This window comes from Leptidea sinapis, chromosome 12, assembly GCF_905404315.1.
Source record: "Leptidea sinapis chromosome 12, ilLepSina1.1, whole genome shotgun sequence".
NCBI lineage: Eukaryota > Metazoa > Arthropoda > Insecta > Lepidoptera > Pieridae > Leptidea > Leptidea sinapis.
In genome coordinates, this window is record NC_066276.1 from 3732257 (window position 1) to 3758227 (window position 25971).

The window sequence follows — 25971 nt, forward strand, 5'->3', positions numbered from 1 at the left end:
AACATTTTAAATAAGAAAAAAATAACTAACCTAAAACAATAATTATAATGTGAATGTTGTAAAATTACAAAAATAAGTAATAAGTGATTAACAATCTAATACAAACTATTATCTAACATGGCAGTGATTTTTTCCAAAACATTTTTTCTATATGATCTAAACGTATCGTGAAAAATGTCAATGTCATGATCGCTGATATCGTTGAATTTATTTCAGCAATTATTGTCATTAAAAAGGTACCATACCGTTGCACACGATCCAGGCTAGATTGTTCCACAGTGGAATTTTATTGGAAAGAATTTGTGTACAAGTCTTGTTTGTTTTTAGTGGATGATTAAGTAACTGGGTCATGGACTTTAAGCAAGATATGTCGCATAGTAACAAGCGCAATCGCGGTGCCCCTCAGAATTTGTGAAGATTTAAGAATGAGCTGCACTAATATCCTATGTACTACATAGCATTATAGTAAATTAAAAAATAATGTTAATTAAATTTAAGTTTCAGTTTTGTTAGCCCTACAGAAATAATTACACTGTAAAAAAATAAGTTCAATAATCGAGTTTGAAGACGTAATTCGAAAACTACTATTTACCAGTGGGAGGCTTTTCTTTGCACAGGATGCCGGTTTGATTTTGGGCACAAAAATGGCGCCTTTCTCTGACGTAGAGCAGTAATATTAGCATTTAACATTGTTAGCATTACGGTGTTTCGGTCTGAAGGGCGCCGCAGCTAGTGAATTTACTGGGCAAATGAGACCTCTCCATTGTATAGGGCAGGGCGTATTAATTACCATCAGCTGAACGTCCTACTGGTCTCGTCCCTTATTTTCATAAAAAAATTACACAAAACAAGGCTCCAAGTTCTGATCATATTACAACGGAGACTTTGAAAGACCTACCGACACTGCGCCTTCCGGTACGTGGTCGCTATTCGAGGAAATTTTTGCCCCACGGGCCATCTGTCCGTCAAACTATGTGCTCTGCCCACTGCCACCTCAGTTTCGCAATCATTTGGGCTATGTCGGTGAATTCGGTTCTCCTGCGGATCTCCTTATTACTGATTTGATCTCGCAGGCAAATATATGTCCAAATAACTAAATCTTATACGGGCTGGACAATATCTGGAGACTGTTAATCAATACATGGTGCTCTCCATTCATAAAGTGAGTTTGTCATGATGATTGATCTCTTCACAATCATTCAGCTTATGGACCTATTACAAGACTAAGAAACCGTCGTCCACTTCCAATTCATAGCCTCAGTAACCACTAACACTGGCAAATACAAGCCCAAAATACATGGACGCATAGGCATGGTTAAAATGTCAATGACTCAACTGAGGAGTAACACTAATTGTGTTCTCCATCGGTCTATGCAGTGGAGATACATGGACTTTAGATAGACAAAGAATCAACGGCCTTGAAATATGGTGTTGGTTTTATGCTCTGGCATTTTAAGATACAAGGTGCTCAGCGTCTATTGCACGGCCAGTTACCAGAAAACTAAGAATGAATTTTTTGAAAGTAAATTCCTTTTGAAAAAAGCTAATAAAATTCCAGGTTTTCATAAAATGTCAAAAATCAGTACCAGTATTTTGTGGTCGATGACAAGGCAAATGCAATTGGGGTGGAGATATTGAGACTACCTCCATACCACTAGGAATTAAACATACTCCTTGGCCCGGAAAAATACAACATTTAAGATGGCAGATGTTAAGTAGCTGCTCTAGCTTAAGGCAATATTTCAGCAGAAAACTAACAAAATTGCACAAGTCATGTAAAAAAAAAAAGAATCGAAATAAAATATACAAGTCCTTCAAATATTTCAAATAAGCCAATAATATACAATAATATTTTTGACCAAGAGGTCATTGTACGGAAGTCTTCCACTTCGCGACAGGACTTTAGTTATAATAAATTAATAATTACTAAAGATATTTTACTGTGTTAAATTCAAACATTTATATTCCAAATAGGATATAAAACGCTTATTGAAAGTCAAAAACTACCCCCCATTCCCAAAAGGTATGCCTCAGACCTGAGAAGAACGGGCGCAACAAACTCAGCGGGCGTTTATTTTTTTTATAATATTTTACAATGTAAAATCGTCCAATAAAATTTATTATTCAATAGCCTGTGGGCGGTCGCTCAATTCCCAATCAGTGGCATCATTAAGAAAGTAATTTATGTTATAGTAACCCTTACCACTCAAACGTTTTTTAACAATTCTTGAATATCAATTGTTTCGAACATTATCTGGGATCTTGTTGTGAAAGCATATGCAACTGATGCAAGTAAAAATTGAAGTAACTCAGTATTTTTATCTAGAATATAATTTACTAATTCAATACCATATTTTGTAAAATTTGCAGAGTGTAAATTATATATTTAATATATTCAATCAATAAATATTATATATATATTATATTATAATGTTACATAAAAATGAAAAAAAAAATACTTTATTTTTAATATTATTTATTGTTGTTTTATGAAACAATTGTATTTTAATTTTGTTTCTGAATTAATTTAGAAATTATTCACTCTCCGTATTATTCTAAATTACAGGTATTAGCTTAATTGTCTTACTAGTATTAATCTATTTGTAACTTACTGGAAAAATCGAATGACCTTCTAACCGTCCGTTTATTTCATTACATTGCACTTTTCCCCTATTTATCTAATAGATAATTTATTTGTATTTTTAAAACTCTTTAATTAACATCTGACGTCATGAAATCAATCTAATGTATTTTGAGATGCTTGGTTTGTTGATTAAAAAATAGTACTTTGATCATTTATTTTAGAAACTCAATTTACTTTTTTATGTTTGACAATTACTCTAATTGAAACAGAAGTGATCGTAATTCATGCGATAATGAATTATCAATTGGTATATAAATAGGGCAAGCAAGTGAATTGTAGTCATTAGTATATTTACCCGGGAACCATTAAGTTCAAAGATAAGAACTATCTGTGTTCGAATATGATTGATTCAAAGTTGCCAGCGTTTGCCGAGATGAGCGAATTCGCCAGTGCAAGCGTAAGTAATACCTCAGGATAACAATTTAAGTCACTCGATTTCTTAATGTTAATTATTTCTCAATCAATACATTGTTAAACTATTAGCCTATTCCCGCGACTTCGTCCGCGTTGAATAGTCACTTTGGGCAATTTTTGAAGTTTTACTTCTATAGGCGCGTTATGAAAAATGATGAGAGTGAAATTTTAAAATGCGCGTGCATCACTGTAACACAAAACAACACGTTACAGGTTGAAGTTGGTTCCTAAAATTTTGTGGCGTTTGCGTCACTCGTTTTTTTTTTGGTTTCTTCGTCCATTATTAGGACAGGCAAAGGGTTCGAGCCCATACAGCCGTATTTATTATTTAATAATGAATTGTCAAAGCCATCTTTTTAAGATTTTTACAAAATTGTACTTTCTAAAAACGTAGAATAGCACGAGGAAATTTTTTAATGATTTTTGCTGCGTTAGGCCTAAGAAGTATAACTTCTTGCGTGTATAATATATAAGTACACACACAGTTTTTTTTTATTGCTTGGGATACTTTTCAAATAATACACATACAAACCGCGCTCTTCTATGATACAGTGCATATCCCTTGTTATTGTAGACAGTCTAATAATATTTCCCTGTGAACTTTAATCTTACATTTCATCCCCATGTAGGTCAAAGTTTCAAAAATGGTCGAACAAAAGTTTATAAATTATTTCTTATCAAGTGCCTCAATACAAAGTTTCATGATTTTATCTTCGTTAATGACGAATTTCCATACAAACTTCCATTCCCGATTTCAACCACTCCATTTATTTTTTTTTGCAATAAATAGCCTATGTCCTTTTTCAGCTCAAGCTCTTGTCTATCTTTGCACTAAATTTTATCAAAATCTGTTCGGTGGTTTAGGCGTCAAAGCTTAACAAACAAACTTACATTCACATTTATAATAGAAGACATAGCTTCTTGACTGATTCATCAATAAAAAACCTACACCGCTCATGCTTCAAAATTTAAATTTTCCTCGATGAAAAAAAAATCTTAAATTACGTATATAAGCACACAGAAAAGATATTTTTTTAATTTACCTCTTGAGTTATTATAAAAATATCATGCATGAATCTTAATATGTATGTGCTTCTGATTAATAATATGGAATAAATGTATATCGGCGATTATTAAGTAAATCAATTATATAAACGTTTTACAAATCAAATAACCTTTCTCTAATCCAATTCTATGAAGGAAAAATTCATTCGAAATATATTTAGCACTTTAAAATTTTCTTTTTAGAACAACATAACAATTATTATTATCACTAAATTAAGAATTAATTAATTATTTTTTATCACGTAATAAAATTAACAATGACATACTTTCTATTTTAATGTGTCTGTGTAATAGCCTAAGAGACAAATAGGATTTCGCCTTCACCTATCTGTTTTATGTATGAAATGTGTTTTTATTTTAAATTTATTAAATTTGCTTTAAAAATATATCGCGATAGGGTTGTCAGAATAGCTTATTTTAGAATGAGTTAGCAGAAGATACGAATAGGATTTCTGATGATGATTAATGAGATTATTTTTGCACTAGGTATGTGAAAAAGTAGATAAATCTTTAAGATACGTATTTAAGGACGTACGTGATTTAAAACACGTAAGTCTTTAATATATTATTATTTAAAATGTCCGGATGACCGTGCTTTGCTCGGATTTTTAAGAATGTGCAAAACTTGAACAAAGAAAGGGTTTCTGGATTCGAACCGGGGTCTTCTGCTTTCCGGATCACCCAATGTCTTTGGATGAAATATGTTTTTATATTAAATTTGCTTCAAAAATATATCGCGAGAGGGTTGTCGGGATAACTTCTGTTAGTATTAGTTTGCAGAAGATACGAATAGGATTTCGGATGATGATTAATGAGATTATTTCTCCACTATGTTAAAAAGTATATAAATCTTTAAGATACGTATTTAAAGACTTTACGTGACTTAAAAAACGTAAGTTTTTAATATATAATTATTTAAAATGTCCGAACGACCGACCTTTGCTCGGATTTTTAAGAATGTGCAAAACTTGAACAAAGAAAGGGTTTCTGGATTCGAACCGGGGTCGTCTGCTTTCCGGATCACCCAATGTCCTATCTGAGTTATTTTAGTCTTGTATATAGTGGCGTAATCTACATTTGCATTCTAATGTTATTGTAGCTGTTTCTCAATAAAAAACGGATAAATCTACATATTCTAAAATTAAAACCTAGCTCGATCGATTTCTCGCCCCCGAATCTACACAGGTAGATTAAAATCTAAATTTGATTTAAAATCTTTGGAGCCTTTGCCGAGATTCAGAATATATATATAAATTGCTCGTTTAAAGATATATATTAGATTATTATTTAAATTGAAATAAAATATATTACTTAAATTATATAACAGATATTTCAGATGACCTACCTATCATGTTTGACTTCAATATATTGAGCTGATTGCAAAACCTTGACTTATAAAACGAATTGTAATCACTATAAAACCTAATAAATTAAAGTCAATATTGAACCACATGTCTCACTCGTTAAAAATCAAAAAGCACTGAAATTTTGTCTGGAATTAAAATTAAATAGAAAATAGTAAGATTAAAAATAAGGGCTCATTTAGTATTATTAGTTTTATGGAGATCAAATATTCGTTCGAACACAATAATACTTCTTATGTCATCATCGAAGTCAGTTTATTATGAGTAAGAGAATACTGACAATAAACCCTCATAGTTTTTATATAAAATTTATTTTGTTAATATTATATCATAATATAAGTGGCGTATAATAGTATGACTTCAGATCTTAGATTAAGGATTGGTCTCCGCTGCGCTCCAACTAGATACGACAGGCGTAGTCGCAAATGCGGCGACTAAAACTACACTCGTGCCAGTCTTGAACAATGTTGACGTTGACGTGCCACAAATTCTATTAATCTTTGCTAATAATTGAAACTCAAATGCCGGATTGCGTACTTAAAACATTGTTAAAATAAAATAATACTATAATATATAAAAAATAACACTATAATAGAAATTAGAAACACACTGGAATCGCATTTCATCAGTAAGTATTTTGTATTTTATTAATTTCAATGTAAAATACCACGAAGCGTATGTAACAAAATTTGAAAGATGCCATTGAGTGTCAAGATGCCACGCGCACAAGAATCTAATAGTTGCCGTAATAAAAAAGTTTTTCTTTGGTAGTGCGGTTGCATCTAGTTGGAGCGTAGTGGAGACCAATCCTTATTCTAATCTTCATATATTTATAACAGATAAAAAACAAAAAGCTTACACTTTGATTTAGTTTTCATAATCCTATAACTTATACATACTAACATGTATTATATACTTTTGATCTCTGTCAAAATTGTCTTAATAATTCACATAAATTCAACAGACTGGTGGAAAGGTGTTGTTCGCAACAGATGACTTCTTTGCAACATGTGAGAACATGATAGCAGATTCAGAACCAATCAATATACCTGAAAAGTATACAGAGTTCGGGAAATGGATGGATGGATGGGAGACGAGAAGGAAAAGAATACCAGGGCACGACTGGTGCTTGTTGAAGCTTTCGACTAAGTGTACTATCAGAGGTAATTTAATTTTAAATATAGAATTTGTTTATTTAAATTTAAATATAGAATTTGTTTATTTAAAATTTAAATATTGATTTTGTATCTTCATCAATATTAAATCGATTGTTTTTTTTTATTTTGATCTCATTCCAAGTCTATACAAAAACATTGATTTTATGAGTATACTAGCTTTTCCCGCGACTTCGTGCACGTGCAAAATTTACTGGGGGCAGCATTTTTTTAACATACTCACTTTGAAGTCAATAATACACAACAAACTGCTGTGAAACAAACACATATTTTAATGTTTCATGGTGTTATCTTCGATTATGACGAACTTTCGTACAAATTTCCACACCCTATTTCAAACCTGCCAAGCCGATATCCGCAATATAGCCATAGTGCTTTTCCAAGCTCTTGTCTATCTCTGTACTAAATTTCATCAAAATCCATTTAGTGGTTTAGGCGTGAAAGCGTAACAAACAAACTTACAATAATAATTTGTAAAATTTTTGGAATATTGTACAGTCTGGTATTTATATTTTATAAATTATTTTAGTAACGATCTGCATATTTTAATTAATTTAGTTATTTTTAATACCATCTACTAGAACTAACGGAAATCTTAATAATATTTTTTTTATAACAAAAATGTGTTAGATGTATCTCATATTATATTTAACACATTTAGGATGTTTTTCGTGGTTTACTAAATATACATATGAATTTATATATGTAATATTCTTTTTCTTTTTTAGGATTTCTTATAGATACTGCCTACTTCACAGGCAACTATGCACCGAAGTATTCAATTCAAGCTGCCAACCTGTCACCCGAAGGTGAGAGCTACATTCTTTTCATATATTTCTTTCGAAATAATAAGTAATACTTTGTATCACAACTCGGAAATATCAATAACCATAGCTTGTTATATTTATAAAACAAAAAAATTACTCTTATAATAATTACTAATACCTACTCAATGTAACAAAAATACTTTTTAAAAGTTTCTAAAAGAAAAATAATTACCAATATTTACACGAAAACATTTCTTTTAAAGATTAAATATTTACAATTGGTTATTTAATATCAAGTACTATAGTGTCTTATAATTAACATCACATAAAAGGTTCTATATATTGAAATAAATTATGCGTACTGTTAATCATATCAGTATGAATTTTAACTGCTATGTAGACACGATCCCCACTAAACATGGACATTTTTAACAAAATTCATGGTGTTAAATTATTTTACTCCCTCATCTCATTAGTATTGCCTTAATACGCCAAAATAAGAATAATTTCCAAAATATAAACATGTCAAGAACCAGTTTTACATGTGGTTTAATAATTAATTGTTTCTAATTTAAATTCAATGATTTCACAACAGCTAAAATTTTGTAATTTTATTATGTATACTATAAACTTATTGTTTCTTCTAGATGAAGCAGTAATTCCAGTAAGAGTTCCTCGTATGGGATCTGCGTGCACTGATAAAGATCTAGCACAGGTTAAGAAACTTAGATCTGAGAAATGGGAAGAAATCGTACCAATAACTGCGTTGCGTCCTGGTCTTGAAGATACAAGAATGAATTATCAGAAGGTATGTATTAAAAAAAAATTTATTCAAAATTGAATGTGACATCACTTATTGAAAGTCAAAAACTACCACCAATTCCAAAACCAATTCTTCAGACCTAAGAAGAATGTGCGCATTAAACTCAGCGGGCTTTTTTTTTTCATCAAAAAAATATGTTTACAAAGTAATATTGTACAATTAAACTTATTATTTAATAGCCAGAATGCGGTCACTCCATTCCCAATCTGTGGTATCATTAAAAAAGTCATTTATATTATAGTAACCTTTACCACACAAACGTTTTTTAACAATACTTTTGAATAACGTAATACATTTATTTTGAACATTTTCTGGGATCTTGTTTTAAAAGCATATACATCGCTCCGCAAAAGACTTACTAACTCGACCTAGCCCTCGAAGACACGCCTGGCTCCTGACTATGCTAAAATAATTGTATTATATAGTAATTTTTTTTATATCACAGGTGGTCAGTGATGAAACCTGGACTCACATTCGCGTCAACATTTACCCCGATGGTGGCATTGCTAGGCTTAGGGTGTTCGGTGAAGCGAATCCAGATATACCCCCCAGTGACCAATTGGTGGACTTAGCGTCTATGCTAAATGGCACTTCGTGTATCGGTAAGTTTAAATATTCCTACTAATATTATAAATGTGAATTGTGTTTGTTTGCTCTTAAATTTGAAATTTGAAAAAAATTGGTACAGCGATAGACTTGAGCTTGAGAGGAAAGGACATAGGCTAGATTTTATCCCGGAAAAATCCATGGCTCCCGTGGGATTTGTGGAAAACTGAAATACACGTTTGTGAGCTATAACTAAACCAATAGTAGGTTTAGTTTGTGACAGCAATCCTCATCGAAATAAGATTCATATAATATGGTGGGAATGAAAGCGAATAAGTCTTCAATTCCAAACTTGCTAAAACCCTTTATCTACTCGGACGAAGTCGAGGTCATCAGCTAGCAGTTATAAAGTAAACATATCTGAAACAAGATTGGATACAAATAAAACAAAACTAACAGTTAATTAAATGATGATAATGAAGAAACCAACTTGAAAGAGAATATCAAAGTAAAGGTCTACTGTCGATGTAAATAAAAAACAAAATCAACAAGATGCCTTTGTCTTACATTAACGCTTTCTCGACTTGTACTCAAATTGCCGTTAGCTTCACGAGCTATGCACAAACAAGTGGTAGTGCTTTCACAAATTCCATCTGAGGACGATCCAAACGAATAGCTGCAATTTCCCAAGCTGCAAGCCGGTCCATTGTTCCCGTATAAACGGTTATATCTTTCTAATGGCTTTGTCAGACGTAATTAAATACAACGTTTGTATTCCCTTGGATTCTTCATTTTAATTGATGGCAGTTTTCTAGGATACGTATTATTCTTTTGTAAAGTGAATGAATTTATCACGTCTGTTGTGGCAATCTTTTTTACTGTTACTTTTCTATTCTTATACTAACCTTAGGTCAATATTTCTATTTCTGCAGTGAAGCGTGTTAACATTACTGTGTTTCGATCTGAAGTGCTAGTGAAATTACTGGGCAAATGAGACTTAACATCTTATCTCTCAAGGTGACGAACGCTATTGTAGAGCTGCTCAGAATTTTTGGGCTTTTCAAGCGAGCGGCACTGAATTGTAATGGGCAGGGCGTATCAATAACCATCAGCTGAACGTCCTGCTCTTCTCGTCCCGCATTATCATAAAAATAAAAATAAAGTAGAACTATTATTTAATTTAACAGTTACAATAAAAGGCTTGAATTGTATTATTTTTTAAATTGATTTTGACCCTGAACTTGTACTGTAAATAATTATTTGCGAGAGTTTGAACTATTGCATTGAACTAAAATATCGCAACCTTCATTTAAGAATGTCATTGACTTAGTATAGTATTTTAGTAATGGTTGTTGGTTATAGTATACTTGGTCCCATTTTAATTGGTTGTTTATAAATAGTAAAAAACGAAGTAAAGCAAATATTGTCACCACATTTGACATAATTATCTTTATAACATTCATGTGGCCATTTGTATTTTATCATCAGTTAAAATTAAAATTGAGGAGATATTTCTTTCTTTAGAATGAGACCATCCGAAATATACCCCATTTGAAATGATTTTCTTTCGGTCCAAAAACTCAATGGCCGTTAAAAATAGAATAGAAAGTACCCATTTATGAAATTGATTGGTCATAAATTTTTTTTAGTGAAGTTTTTTATGACAATAAGGGATGAGACAAACAGGACGTTCAGCTGATGGTAGTTGATACGCCCTGCCCCATTACAATGCAGTGCCGCTCAGAATTCTTGAAAAACCCAAAAATTCTGAGTGGCACTTCAATTGCGCTCGTCTCCTTGAGACATAAGATGTTGAGTCTCATTTGCCCAGTAACTTCACTAGCTACGGCGCCCTTCAGACCGAAACACAGTAATGTCTACACATTACTGTTTCACGGCAGAGGTGCCGTTGTGGTACCCATAATCTAGCCGGCATCCTGTGCAAAGGAGCCTCCCATTGGTTGAACTAACTGGTTGGTTAGTTAAGCAGCTAAATGCCTAATATGAATATAATTAACAATACTCGTTGTTGCAGCGTTCTCGAATGCACATTATGGTCACCCCAAAAACATGATAAAACCAGAGAAAGGAGTTACGATGGCTGATGGATGGGAGACAGCGAGAAGACTTGATCGTCCTAACGTTATTTACTCAAGGGAAGATGGAAGTCTAAAAGTACCAGGTATTTACATAACAAGACAATAATTAAATCCACTTTAATGGGGCAATAATTTTGTGCTGCAGAAGAGGGCTTTTCGAGCCATTTATAACCTAACTCCTAAATAAAATTTAGGAGAAAATTTTTAAGAAATTTACATAATTTTTAGTGCTGCACATAAATTAGCGGATAATACATCGAATTTTCTAGAAGCTGTGATTATCACAATAAAAAACAAACACCAACTTTTAATGCTTACTGCTCGATTGAGTTAGTTTGTGTTTGAGATGTTTTTGCTTTAAATACATGATACCAACGAAAAAATCAAAAGTGTGTTACAAAATTCAAAAGAATTGTTAAAACTTTTATGTAGTAAAGTTTTATAAATAAATAAAATAAAAGGTATTTATTTCAGGCATAATAAAACCCATAGTTACAAAAAATTTTTGACACTGTAAAGGGGTGCCAAGTTAAAAGTAAAATTAGGCTAACTAAAACTATATAAATATTGCACAAATTTGTGCAGTCTATGTTTAACATAAATAAGTTTCTTAATGATACCACACTTGTTGAATGGAGCTGCGGCCATTATTAAATTATTTATAGTTATTAGAGTATTTTTTTTCAATCAATCAATATAGATTATATCTATCTTTCTTTAAATTGTTATCTTATATTAAGGGTTGGTCTCCGCTGCGCTCCAACTAAATGCCGCAGTATCTAAGAACAATAGCTTTTATATTGCGGCAACTATTATTAGCTTGTATACATGGCATCTTGACACTCAATGGCATCTTTAAAATTTTGTAACATACACTTCGTGTTACATTACACTTACATTGAAATTAAAAAAATACAATATATTTACTGATGATATGTGATCCCAGTATCTTTCTAATTTCTTGTAGTATTATTTTTCCAAAGTTTTACTACGCAACCTGGCATTTTAGTTTCAATTATTAGCAAAATTTAACAGAACATTTGGTACGTCAACGTAACACATTGTACGCCCACTTGAGCGTACTATAGTAGCCGCACTTTGCAACTACGCCTGCGGTATCTAAGATTGATGTCTACAATAAGACACTTCGCTATATTGTAAGCAAAAAAAAACAGTAAAATTTTTACAAAAAGCCGAACAGTAGTTCCAATCCTACAATCGACCGAGAAAAAGAATTACCTTAACTTATTTCAAATTGGTACGCAGGTGAAGAATGGGCTATATTTAAACTTGGATTCACCGGGTCTGCAAAACAAATCTGCCTTGATACAACACATTTCAAAGGCAACTATCCCGACACGGTTAGGGTTCAAGGAGCGTATCTTAGCAACAGTGAATGGAATGAGACTGACGATATTGTATGGGAAGACATTCTCCCGAGGTCCAAGGTGAGATATGAATCATTTAACTTTTTTATTATAATAGCTCGGAAGAAAAAATTTATCGCAAACGATCTGTTAAAAAACGTTTGTGTGGTAAAGGTTACTATAACATAAATGACTTTCTTAATAATACCACTATATATATATAATGAAAATGGTCTTTGTTTGAGGCTCAATCACGCCTCAAATACTGATCGTATGGACATGAAACTACCACCATTCGATGCAAAATTAATAAATGACTTGGTTTATGGCTTTTCGAATTTCTATTTCTGTTCTGTAAATACGGGGTTGGCTATTATATTTTTGGATTTATGTTTTTTTACCTACATTAGTAATGGGTTTGTTGCTTATAAAATATATAATAAGTAATCGTCGGAACTATTATAATCTCTTTAAATTTATTTGTACAGATGTTAATGCTTAGATGTAGTGTTCAACTATTCCGATACTATGACAGTATTTCATTTTTTCTTATAAAAATAAGTAAGGAAACGAGCAGAACGTTCAACTGATGGTAATTGATACGCCCTGCACATTACAATACAGTGCCGCTCAGGATGATTGAAAAACCCAAAAATTCTGAGCGGCACAACAACTGCGCTCATCAACTTGAGACATAAGATCTCAAGTCATTTTCCCAGTATTTTAACTAGCTACGACGCCCTACGGACCAATTTGTGTCCACTATCACGTGTCAAAAAGATTATAATAAAAAATATGTGTGTGTACCAGAGTACACAAGTAAGAAGTGGAACTTCTTTTTGACATTTTTTTTTTCTATTTACAACTTCAGAGACATTGGGTAGATAAGGATTAAAAAAATCTGTATTAAATTAAATCTATTTAATTATTATAGACATGCATACGAATAAGTCTTTTTATTTTATCACTATCAAACTAATATATTATTTACGTCACTATAATAAAAGCTGAATCAGGAATAATACATGCAGCTAATTGGTTACAAATGAATTTATTAACACTGAATACAGTTAAGACTAATTATATCTGTTTCAGCATATCTAATCCCTCTCAGCCAAAGAACTTTGATATTAGAGTTCATAAGTGTGATAACATAATATATGGTAAAACTTGTGAATGCCCCACTATAAGGAAAGTTGCCAGCACCAAATATTTAGGAATCGTGATTGATCAGCGATTATCTTGGTACCCACATCTTGAGCAACTTACTAAGAGAATTCGGAAACTTACCTGGATTTTCAGAAGTTTAAGACACGTTGTTCCTGAAAATTCTTCAAATTCTGCAAACACGCCTAAGCATCTTCTGAATAAAATATATGTAGCGTTAGTCCAGTCTATCCTCATATATTGTATACCTATCTGGGGAGGCGCAGCAAAATCCAAATTTTTAGAACTTGAAAGGGCGCAACGTGCTTTAATTAAAATTATGTATTTTAAAAAACGGCGTCATCCCACGCACACCATCTATTCTGACAGTAACTTATTAACAGTTAGAAAGTTGTATATAGTACATACGGTACTAAAAATACATAAAACTATTCCTTATAATAGTACATTACTAAATAAGAGAATTAAACACACTGTTGCTCATGTACCTCACACCAAAACATCGTTTGCAAGTATACAGTATGAAAAACGTGCGGCCTTACTGTATAATAAAATAAATAAACTAAACAATATATATGAAAAATCATACTATGAATGCAAGAAAATAATAATTGAGTGGATAAGGTCATTTAATTATGAAGACACAGAAAACCTACTTATAGTTACGTACTAAATCTTTAAGTTTTCTTTCAAAGTAACACACACACCCACACACACACACACTCACCAATACATACAATCACATACATACATACACACACCCACACACACACAGCACATTAAGTTTAGATTACAAATAAATAGATTTTTAGTATATTATTGTTAGTAGATTTTTTTTTTTCCCTTAGTTAATTAATTATGTATATGTTAAGGTCAACTTATCTATTATTACACCTCATTATTATGTTTTTGCTATGGAAGAGCGGGGCCTCCTACTACAGGCAACTCTTTGCTTAAAAGGAGACCCCAACACTGATTGTATTTTGTATTTTGTTGTAATAATAAATAAATATTTGATTTGATTTGATTTGATTTGAATAAACTTTGATAAAAAAACAAGATGGCGCGTAACCGAAAAACGTGACGACATTGTTTTAAAATTTCTCTGATACGTCGATAAAGAAGTTTCACTTCAGAAATACATAAGACAGAATTTCATTTCAAGACACAAGTCTCCAGTTTCACGTGAAAAATACTTATATTAACAAAAATACAATTCTTTATTACAGTTATCAGCAAACAAGGAGCATTGGTACGATACTGACTCGAAAGTTATCAGCCACCTAAGAATAACGATGGCGCCAGATGGCGGGATCAGTAGAATTCGGGTTTATGGATTTGCACAATTTATCATGCCTCTAACTCACACGTAGAACACTGCTTAGGATTCGGGGTTGGGAACAATGCTTTTATCTTTGCAGCTTTTGTTTAGTTTAGAGTACTTAATTATTCATTAATTTTAATAATTTTATTCAACAGCTGGTCTGTTAATTGTTACGAGTACATATTGTTTTGAATCCACTTTTTCATTGACTTTGAAATTAGTATGTAATAAATTTGTTTATTAATTACCTTGTAAGCATTACTGTTACTTATAAAGATAATATAATAATCATACTGTTAAAAAGAGAAGAAACGCATTTATCCACAGAATAAGCTTATTTTTTTTTTATTTTTGCTTTGTATTTTGTTATTGTGATTATACTAATGGCAACAGAGAATAATGATTATTGTTAGTAGTAGTGAAGAAATTTGTACGTGTTCGTGTTTTTGTTAAAGTATTATTAGAAATAAATTGTATTTATAATTAAGTGTTTTTGTTTTACTAATAAAAAACCACCAAGGATAAGTAAAAAATATTTTTGCAACACCATGATTAATACCAGTCCAGTAATTTATTCAAGGAATGATCGATTTTTACTTTAAACTAAAATATTAATCTCCCATCTGGAGGAGTGCTGTTTATCTACAATGTAGTTTTCAAGCAACATCCCTTCCCCCCCAAAAAAAGACTGGACAAATGCTTCCCCTAAAGATCTCCTCGACGATCGCTCCTGCGCTGGCCTCATCCAACGTATTACGGCGATCTTGACCAGATCGTCGGTCCATATCGTGGGGGGCCTACCAACACTACGTCAACAGTACGTGTTCGCCATTCTAGGATCTTACTGTCCCAACGGCCATCTGTACGTAGAACGATATGCCCTGCCCACTGCCACTTAGGTTTCGCAACCATCTGGGCTATGTCGAGTCTAGCAACATTATCTTAAATACGACATACTTACCTTTTTTTTATTATTTATACTATTAATCATTTACAGAAAGAATCTTAAAAGCTAACGTTCTATTCTCGCAAAACTGTTTGGACAGTTTGTCTGCACGATCAAGTCTCTTGTAATACATTAATACTTATTAGAACATTGATTTTATACAAGTGTAATTAACAAATATTGATAAAAATATAATAAAAATCTAATTTTAATTTTAAGGCAGTGTTGACAATAAATATTTCTTAAATTTAGTTTTAACTTTTCATTTATTGGTTTTTAGTCTGATGTCCTCAGGCAAGCTGTTTAATAGATAAGGTAGGCGTAAAATTGCATTCTCAAAGACCGGAAAGATTACTAACAATTAATCGTCTGGTATTGTTGGAGAGCATCGCGGTTACCACATACCATCAGTTGACCCTGAAGCTCTATTTAAAATCAATTTAAATAAAAAATAACGGAAACAAATAGAGATATTTATACACTAGTATAATTGGGAATTATCCATTATTTAACGTGTCATATAAGTGTTCTAACTTTAAAATACAATAATGTTTGACACAAACACAAAATAAATGCAGTATATTAAATAACTAAAGAAATATAACCAAGAAAAAATCTTTAACCTCTTATCCAATTATAAAAGACTAGCCGTTCCCGCCCGCTTCGCTGGGCGAATTTTAAAAGGAAATAAATCAAATTTTGTTCATCTTATTACAAATTCAATAAAAATAAAGAAATAAAGTAGCCGAAAACCATCATTTTATAAATTATTTTAGTAACGATCTGCATATTTTAATTAATTTAGTTATTTTTAATACCATCTACTAGAACTAACGGAAATCTTAATAATATTTTTTTTATAACAAAAATGTGTTAGATGTATCTCATATTATATTTAACACATTTAGGATGTTTTTCGTGGTTTACTAAATATACATATGAATTTATATATGTAATATTCTTTTTCTTTTTTAGGATTTCTTATAGATACTGCCTACTTCACAGGCAACTATGCACCGAAGTATTCAATTCAAGCTGCCAACCTGTCACCCGAAGGTGAGAGCTACATTCTTTTCATATATTTCTTTCGAAATAATAAGTAATACTTTGTATCACAACTCGGAAATATCAATAACCATAGCTTGTTATATTTATAAAACAAAAAAATTACTCTTATAATAATTACTAATACCTACTCAATGTAACAAAAATACTTTTTAAAAGTTTCTAAAAGAAAAATAATTACCAATATTTACACGAAAACATTTCTTTTAAAGATTAAATATTTACAATTGGTTATTTAATATCAAGTACTATAGTGTCTTATAATTAACATCACATAAAAGGTTCTATATATTGAAATAAATTATGCGTACTGTTAATCATATCAGTATGAATTTTAACTGCTATGTAGACACGATCCCCACTAAACATGGACATTTTTAACAAAATTCATGGTGTTAAATTATTTTACTCCCTCATCTCATTAGTATTGCCTTAATACGCCAAAATAAGAATAATTTCCAAAATATAAACATGTCAAGAACCAGTTTTACATGTGGTTTAATAATTAATTGTTTCTAATTTAAATTCAATGATTTCACAACAGCTAAAATTTTGTAATTTTATTATGTATACTATAAACTTATTGTTTCTTCTAGATGAAGCAGTAATTCCAGTAAGAGTTCCTCGTATGGGATCTGCGTGCACTGATAAAGATCTAGCACAGGTTAAGAAACTTAGATCTGAGAAATGGGAAGAAATCGTACCAATAACTGCGTTGCGTCCTGGTCTTGAAGATACAAGAATGAATTATCAGAAGGTATGTATTAAAAAAAAATTTATTCAAAATTGAATGTGACATCACTTATTGAAAGTCAAAAACTACCACCAATTCCAAAACCAATTCTTCAGACCTAAGAAGAATGTGCGCATTAAACTCAGCGGGCTTTTTTTTTTCATCAAAAAAATATGTTTACAAAGTAATATTGTACAATTAAACTTATTATTTAATAGCCAGAATGCGGTCACTCCATTCCCAATCTGTGGTATCATTAAAAAAGTCATTTATATTATAGTAACCTTTACCACACAAACGTTTTTTAACAATACTTTTGAATAACGTAATACATTTATTTTGAACATTTTCTGGGATCTTGTTTTAAAAGCATATACATCGCTCCGCAAAAGACTTACTAACTCGACCTAGCCCTCGAAGACACGCCTGGCTCCTGACTATGCTAAAATAATTGTATTATATAGTAATTTTTTTTATATCACAGGTGGTCAGTGATGAAACCTGGACTCACATTCGCGTCAACATTTACCCCGATGGTGGCATTGCTAGGCTTAGGGTGTTCGGTGAAGCGAATCCAGATATACCCCCCAGTGACCAATTGGTGGACTTAGCGTCTATGCTAAATGGCACTTCGTGTATCGGTAAGTTTAAATATTCCTACTAATATTATAAATGTGAATTGTGTTTGTTTGCTCTTAAATTTGAAATTTGAAAAAAATTGGTACAGCGATAGACTTGAGCTTGAGAGGAAAGGACATAGGCTAGATTTTATCCCGGAAAAATCCATGGCTCCCGTGGGATTTGTGGAAAACTGAAATACACGTTTGTGAGCTATAACTAAACCAATAGTAGGTTTAGTTTGTGACAGCAATCCTCATCGAAATAAGATTCATATAATATGGTGGGAATGAAAGCGAATAAGTCTTCAATTCCAAACTTGCTAAAACCCTTTATCTACTCGGACGAAGTCGAGGTCATCAGCTAGCAGTTATAAAGTAAACATATCTGAAACAAGATTGGATACAAATAAAACAAAACTAACAGTTAATTAAATGATGATAATGAAGAAACCAACTTGAAAGAGAATATCAAAGTAAAGGTCTACTGTCGATGTAAATAAAAAACAAAATCAACAAGATGCCTTTGTCTTACATTAACGCTTTCTCGACTTGTACTCAAATTGCCGTTAGCTTCACGAGCTATGCACAAACAAGTGGTAGTGCTTTCACAAATTCCATCTGAGGACGATCCAAACGAATAGCTGCAATTTCCCAAGCTGCAAGCCGGTCCATTGTTCCCGTATAAACGGTTATATCTTTCTAATGGCTTTGTCAGACGTAATTAAATACAACGTTTGTATTCCCTTGGATTCTTCATTTTAATTGATGGCAGTTTTCTAGGATACGTATTATTCTTTTGTAAAGTGAATGAATTTATCACGTCTGTTGTGGCAATCTTTTTTACTGTTACTTTTCTATTCTTATACTAACCTTAGGTCAATATTTCTATTTCTGCAGTGAAGCGTGTTAACATTACTGTGTTTCGATCTGAAGTGCTAGTGAAATTACTGGGCAAATGAGACTTAACATCTTATCTCTCAAGGTGACGAACGCTATTGTAGAGCTGCTCAGAATTTTTGGGCTTTTCAAGCGAGCGGCACTGAATTGTAATGGGCAGGGCGTATCAATAACCATCAGCTGAACGTCCTGCTCTTCTCGTCCCGCATTATCATAAAAATAAAAATAAAGTAGAACTATTATTTAATTTAACAGTTACAATAAAAGGCTTGAATTGTATTATTTTTTAAATTGATTTTGACCCTGAACTTGTACTGTAAATAATTATTTGCGAGAGTTTGAACTATTGCATTGAACTAAAATATCGCAACCTTCATTTAAGAATGTCATTGACTTAGTATAGTATTTTAGTAATGGTTGTTGGTTATAGTATACTTGGTCCCATTTTAATTGGTTGTTTATAAATAGTAAAAAACGAAGTAAAGCAAATATTGTCACCACATTTGACATAATTATCTTTATAACATTCATGTGGCCATTTGTATTTTATCATCAGTTAAAATTAAAATTGAGGAGATATTTCTTTCTTTAGAATGAGACCATCCGAAATATACCCCATTTGAAATGATTTTCTTTCGGTCCAAAAACTCAATGGCCGTTAAAAATAGAATAGAAAGTACCCATTTATGAAATTGATTGGTCATAAATTTTTTTTAGTGAAGTTTTTTATGACAATAAGGGATGAGACAAACAGGACGTTCAGCTGATGGTAGTTGATACGCCCTGCCCCATTACAATGCAGTGCCGCTCAGAATTCTTGAAAAACCCAAAAATTCTGAGTGGCACTTCAATTGCGCTCGTCTCCTTGAGACATAAGATGTTGAGTCTCATTTGCCCAGTAACTTCACTAGCTACGGCGCCCTTCAGACCGAAACACAGTAATGTCTACACATTACTGTTTCACGGCAGAGGTGCCGTTGTGGTACCCATAATCTAGCCGGCATCCTGTGCAAAGGAGCCTCCCATTGGTTGAACTAACTGGTTGGTTAGTTAAGCAGCTAAATGCCTAATATGAATATAATTAACAATACTCGTTGTTGCAGCGTTCTCGAATGCACATTATGGTCACCCCAAAAACATGATAAAACCAGAGAAAGGAGTTACGATGGCTGATGGATGGGAGACAGCGAGAAGACTTGATCGTCCTAACGTTATTTACTCAAGGGAAGATGGAAGTCTAAAAGTACCAGGTATTTACATAACAAGACAATAATTAAATCCACTTTAATGGGGCAATAATTTTGTGCTGCAGAAGAGGGCTTTTCGAGCCATTTATAACCTAACTCCTAAATAAAATTTAGGAGAAAATTTTTAAGAAATTTACATAATTTTTAGTGCTGCACATAAATTAGCGGATAATACATCGAATTTTCTAGAAGCTGTGATTATCACAATAAAAAACAAACACCAACTTTTAATGCTTACTGCTCGATTGAGTTAGTTTGTGTTTGAGATGTTTTTGCTTTAAATACATGATACCAACGAAAAAATCAAAAGTGTGTTACAAAATTCAAAAGAATTGTTAAAACTTTTATGTAGTAAAGTTTTATAAATAAATAAAATAAAAGGTATTTATTTCAGGCATAATAAAACCCATAGTTACAAAAAATTTTTGACACTGTAAAGGGGTGCCAAGTTAAAAGTAAAATTAGGCTAACTAAAACTATATAAATATTGCACAAATTTGTGCAGTCTATGTTTAACATAAATAAGTTTCTTAATGATACCACACTTGTTGAATGGAGCTGCGGCCATTATTAAATTATTTATAGTTATTAGAGTATTTTTTTTCAATCAATCAATATAGATTATATCTATCTTTCTTTAAATTGTTATCTTATATTAAGGGTTGGTCTCCGCTGCGCTCCAACTAAATGCCGCAGTATCTAAGAACAATAGCTTTTATATTGCGGCAACTATTATTAGCTTGTATACATGGCATCTTGACACTCAATGGCATCTTTAAAATTTTGTAACATACACTTCGTGTTACATTACACTTACATTGAAATTAAAAAAATACAATATATTTACTGATGATATGTGATCCCAGTATCTTTCTAATTTCTTGTAGTATTATTTTTCCAAAGTTTTACTACGCAACCTGGCATTTTAGTTTCAATTATTAGCAAAATTTAACAGAACATTTGGTACGTCAACGTAACACATTGTACGCCCACTTGAGCGTACTATAGTAGCCGCACTTTGCAACTACGCCTGCGGTATCTAAGATTGATGTCTACAATAAGACACTTCGCTATATTGTAAGCAAAAAAAAACAGTAAAATTTTTACAAAAAGCCGAACAGTAGTTCCAATCCTACAATCGACCGAGAAAAAGAATTACCTTAACTTATTTCAAATTGGTACGCAGGTGAAGAATGGGCTATATTTAAACTTGGATTCACCGGGTCTGCAAAACAAATCTGCCTTGATACAACACATTTCAAAGGCAACTATCCCGACACGGTTAGGGTTCAAGGAGCGTATCTTAGCAACAGTGAATGGAATGAGACTGACGATATTGTATGGGAAGACATTCTCCCGAGGTCCAAGGTGAGATATGAATCATTTAACTTTTTTATTATAATAGCTCGGAAGAAAAAATTTATCGCAAACGATCTGTTAAAAAACGTTTGTGTGGTAAAGGTTACTATAACATAAATGACTTTCTTAATAATACCACTATATATATATAATGAAAATGGTCTTTGTTTGAGGCTCAATCACGCCTCAAATACTGATCGTATGGACATGAAACTACCACCATTCGATGCAAAATTAATAAATGACTTGGTTTATGGCTTTTCGAATTTCTATTTCTGTTCTGTAAATACGGGGTTGGCTATTATATTTTTGGATTTATGTTTTTTTACCTACATTAGTAATGGGTTTGTTGCTTATAAAATATATAATAAGTAATCGTCGGAACTATTATAATCTCTTTAAATTTATTTGTACAGATGTTAATGCTTAGATGTAGTGTTCAACTATTCCGATACTATGACAGTATTTCATTTTTTCTTATAAAAATAAGTAAGGAAACGAGCAGAACGTTCAACTGATGGTAATTGATACGCCCTGCACATTACAATACAGTGCCGCTCAGGATGATTGAAAAACCCAAAAATTCTGAGCGGCACAACAACTGCGCTCATCAACTTGAGACATAAGATCTCAAGTCATTTTCCCAGTATTTTAACTAGCTACGACGCCCTACGGACCAATTTGTGTCCACTATCACGTGTCAAAAAGATTATAATAAAAAATATGTGTGTGTACCAGAGTACACAAGTAAGAAGTGGAACTTCTTTTTGACATTTTTTTTTTCTATTTACAACTTCAGAGACATTGGGTAGATAAGGATTAAAAAAATCTGTATTAAATTAAATCTATTTAATTATTATAGACATGCATACGAATAAGTCTTTTTATTTTATCACTATCAAACTAATATATTATTTACGTCACTATAATAAAAGCTGAATCAGGAATAATACATGCAGCTAATTGGTTACAAATGAATTTATTAACACTGAATACAGTTAAGACTAATTATATCTGTTTCAGCATATCTAATCCCTCTCAGCCAAAGAACTTTGATATTAGAGTTCATAAGTGTGATAACATAATATATGGTAAAACTTGTGAATGCCCCACTATAAGGAAAGTTGCCAGCACCAAATATTTAGGAATCGTGATTGATCAGCGATTATCTTGGTACCCACATCTTGAGCAACTTACTAAGAGAATTCGGAAACTTACCTGGATTTTCAGAAGTTTAAGACACGTTGTTCCTGAAAATTCTTCAAATTCTGCAAACACGCCTAAGCATCTTCTGAATAAAATATATGTAGCGTTAGTCCAGTCTATCCTCATATATTGTATACCTATCTGGGGAGGCGCAGCAAAATCCAAATTTTTAGAACTTGAAAGGGCGCAACGTGCTTTAATTAAAATTATGTATTTTAAAAAACGGCGTCATCCCACGCACACCATCTATTCTGACAGTAACTTATTAACAGTTAGAAAGTTGTATATAGTACATACGGTACTAAAAATACATAAAACTATTCCTTATAATAGTACATTACTAAATAAGAGAATTAAACACACTGTTGCTCATGTACCTCACACCAAAACATCGTTTGCAAGTATACAGTATGAAAAACGTGCGGCCTTACTGTATAATAAAATAAATAAACTAAACAATATATATGAAAAATCATACTATGAATGCAAGAAAATAATAATTGAGTGGATAAGGTCATTTAATTATGAAGACACAGAAAACCTACTTATAGTTACGTACTAAATCTTTAAGTTTTCTTTCAAAGTAACACACACACCCACACACACACACACTCACCAATACATACAATCACATACATACATACACACACCCACACACACACAGCACATTAAGTTTAGATTACAAATAAATAGATTTTTAGTATATTATTGTTAGTAGATTTTTTTTTTTCCCTTAGTTAATTAATTATGTATATGTTAAGGTCAACTTATCTATTATTACACCTCATTATTATGTTTTTGCTATGGAAGAGCGGGGCCTCCTACTACAGGCAACTCTTTGCTTAAAAGGAGACCCCAACACTGATTGTATTTTGTATTTTGTTGTAATAATAAATAAATATTTGATTTGATTTGATTTGATTTGAATAAACTTTGATAAAAAAACAAGATGGCGCGTAACCGAAAAACGTGACGACATTGTTTTAAAATTTCTCTGATACGTCGATAAAGAAGTTTCACTTCAGAAATACATAAGACAGAATTTCATTTCAAGACACAAGTCTCCAGTTTCACGTGAAAAATACTTATATTAACAAAAATACAATTCTTTATTACAGTTATCAGCAAACAAGGAGCATTGGTACGATACTGACTCGAAAGTTATCAGCCACCTAAGAATAACGATGGCGCCAGATGGCGGGATCAGTAGAATTCGGGTTTATGGATTTGCACAATTTATCATGCCTCTAACTCACACGTAGAACACTGCTTAGGATTCGGGGTTGGGAACAATGCTTTTATCTTTGCAGCTTTTGTTTAGTTTAGAGTACTTAATTATTCATTAATTTTAATAATTTTATTCAACAGCTGGTCTGTTAATTGTTACGAGTACATATTGTTTTGAATCCACTTTTTCATTGACTTTGAAATTAGTATGTAATAAATTTGTTTATTAATTACCTTGTAAGCATTACTGTTACTTATAAAGATAATATAATAATCATACTGTTAAAAAGAGAAGAAACGCATTTATCCACAGAATAAGCTTATTTTTTTTTTATTTTTGCTTTGTATTTTGTTATTGTGATTATACTAATGGCAACAGAGAATAATGATTATTGTTAGTAGTAGTGAAGAAATTTGTACGTGTTCGTGTTTTTGTTAAAGTATTATTAGAAATAAATTGTATTTATAATTAAGTGTTTTTGTTTTACTAATAAAAAACCACCAAGGATAAGTAAAAAATATTTTTGCAACACCATGATTAATACCAGTCCAGTAATTTATTCAAGGAATGATCGATTTTTACTTTAAACTAAAATATTAATCTCCCATCTGGAGGAGTGCTGTTTATCTACAATGTAGTTTTCAAGCAACATCCCTTCCCCCCCAAAAAAAGACTGGACAAATGCTTCCCCTAAAGATCTCCTCGACGATCGCTCCTGCGCTGGCCTCATCCAACGTATTACGGCGATCTTGACCAGATCGTCGGTCCATATCGTGGGGGGCCTACCAACACTACGTCAACAGTACGTGTTCGCCATTCTAGGATCTTACTGTCCCAACGGCCATCTGTCCGTAGAACGATATGCCCTGCCCACTGCCACTTAGGTTTCGCAACCATCTGGGCTATGTCGAGTCTAGCAACATTATCTTAAATACGACATACTTACCTTTTTTTTTATTATTTATACTATTAATCATTTACAGAAAGAATCTTAAAAGCTAACGTTCTATTCTCGCAAAACTGTTTGGACAGTTTGTCTGCACGATCAAGTCTCTTGTAATACATTAATACTTATTAGAACATTGATTTTATACAAGTGTAATTAACAAATATTGATAAAAATATAATAAAAATCTAATTTTAATTTTAAGGCAGTGTTGACAATAAATATTTCTTAAATTTAGTTTTAACTTTTCATTTATTGGTTTTTAGTCTGATGTCCTCAGGCAAGCTGTTTAATAGATAAGGTAGGCGTAAAATTGCATTCTCAAAGACCGGAAAGATTACTAACAATTAATCGTCTGGTATTGTTGGAGAGCATCGCGGTGACCACATACCATCAGTTGACCCTGAAGCTCTATTTAAAATCAATTTAAATAAAAAATAACGGAAACAAATAGAGATATTTATACACTAGTATAATTGGGAATTATCCATTATTTAACGTGTCATATAAGTGTTCTAACTTTAAAATACAATAATGTTTGACACAAACACAAAATAAATGCAGTATATTAAATAACTAAAGAAATATAACCAAGAAAAAATCTTTAACCTCTTATCCAATTATAAGAGACTAGCCGTTCCCGCCCGCTTCGCTGGGCGAATTTTAAAAGGAAATAAATCAAATTTTGTTTATCTTATTACAAATTCAATAAAAATAAGTAGCCGTAAACCATCTCGGATAAATTACGCATCGAATGGTGGTAGTTTCATGTCAATACGATCAGTGGTTTAGGCGTGATTAAGCCTCAAACAGAGACCATTTTCATTATATATATATGTAACAAACAGATCAATCTCTGATCAGGCGTTTGAATTAAACCTTAACACCCAGTTCTTGTAAAAAATAGTTTACAAAAAAATACAGACTTCAAACATGCATATACTATATGCTATATAACTAAAAGGTAAA

General features: G+C 32.0%; 1 protein-coding gene across 3 annotated transcripts; it reads left to right on the plus strand.

Annotated features, from left to right (window-relative positions):
- The first annotated feature begins 2936 nt into the window (after positions 1-2936).
- On the plus strand, positions 2937-24521 carry LOC126967125 (probable inactive allantoicase). 3 transcript variants are annotated; one of them, XM_050811549.1, is made up of 8 exons: positions 2937-3041; positions 6452-6650; positions 7391-7471; positions 8077-8237; positions 8698-8854; positions 10834-10980; positions 12164-12345; positions 23947-24521. In XM_050811549.1, exons 1-8 carry the CDS (start codon positions 2985-2987, stop codon positions 24088-24090), a joined length of 1128 nt encoding a protein of 375 aa, XP_050667506.1. In that variant the 5' UTR covers positions 2937-2984; the 3' UTR covers positions 24091-24521. The 3 variants fall into 3 exon arrangements, with proteins under 3 accessions (XP_050667506.1, XP_050667505.1, XP_050667504.1); XM_050811548.1 differs by lacking the exons at positions 7391-7471; positions 8077-8237; positions 8698-8854; positions 10834-10980; positions 12164-12345 and adding exons at positions 16677-16757; positions 17363-17523; positions 17984-18140; positions 20120-20266; positions 21450-21631; XM_050811547.1 differs by lacking the exon at positions 23947-24521 and adding an exon at positions 14661-15229.
- The last annotated feature ends 1450 nt before the right edge of the window (positions 24522-25971 follow it).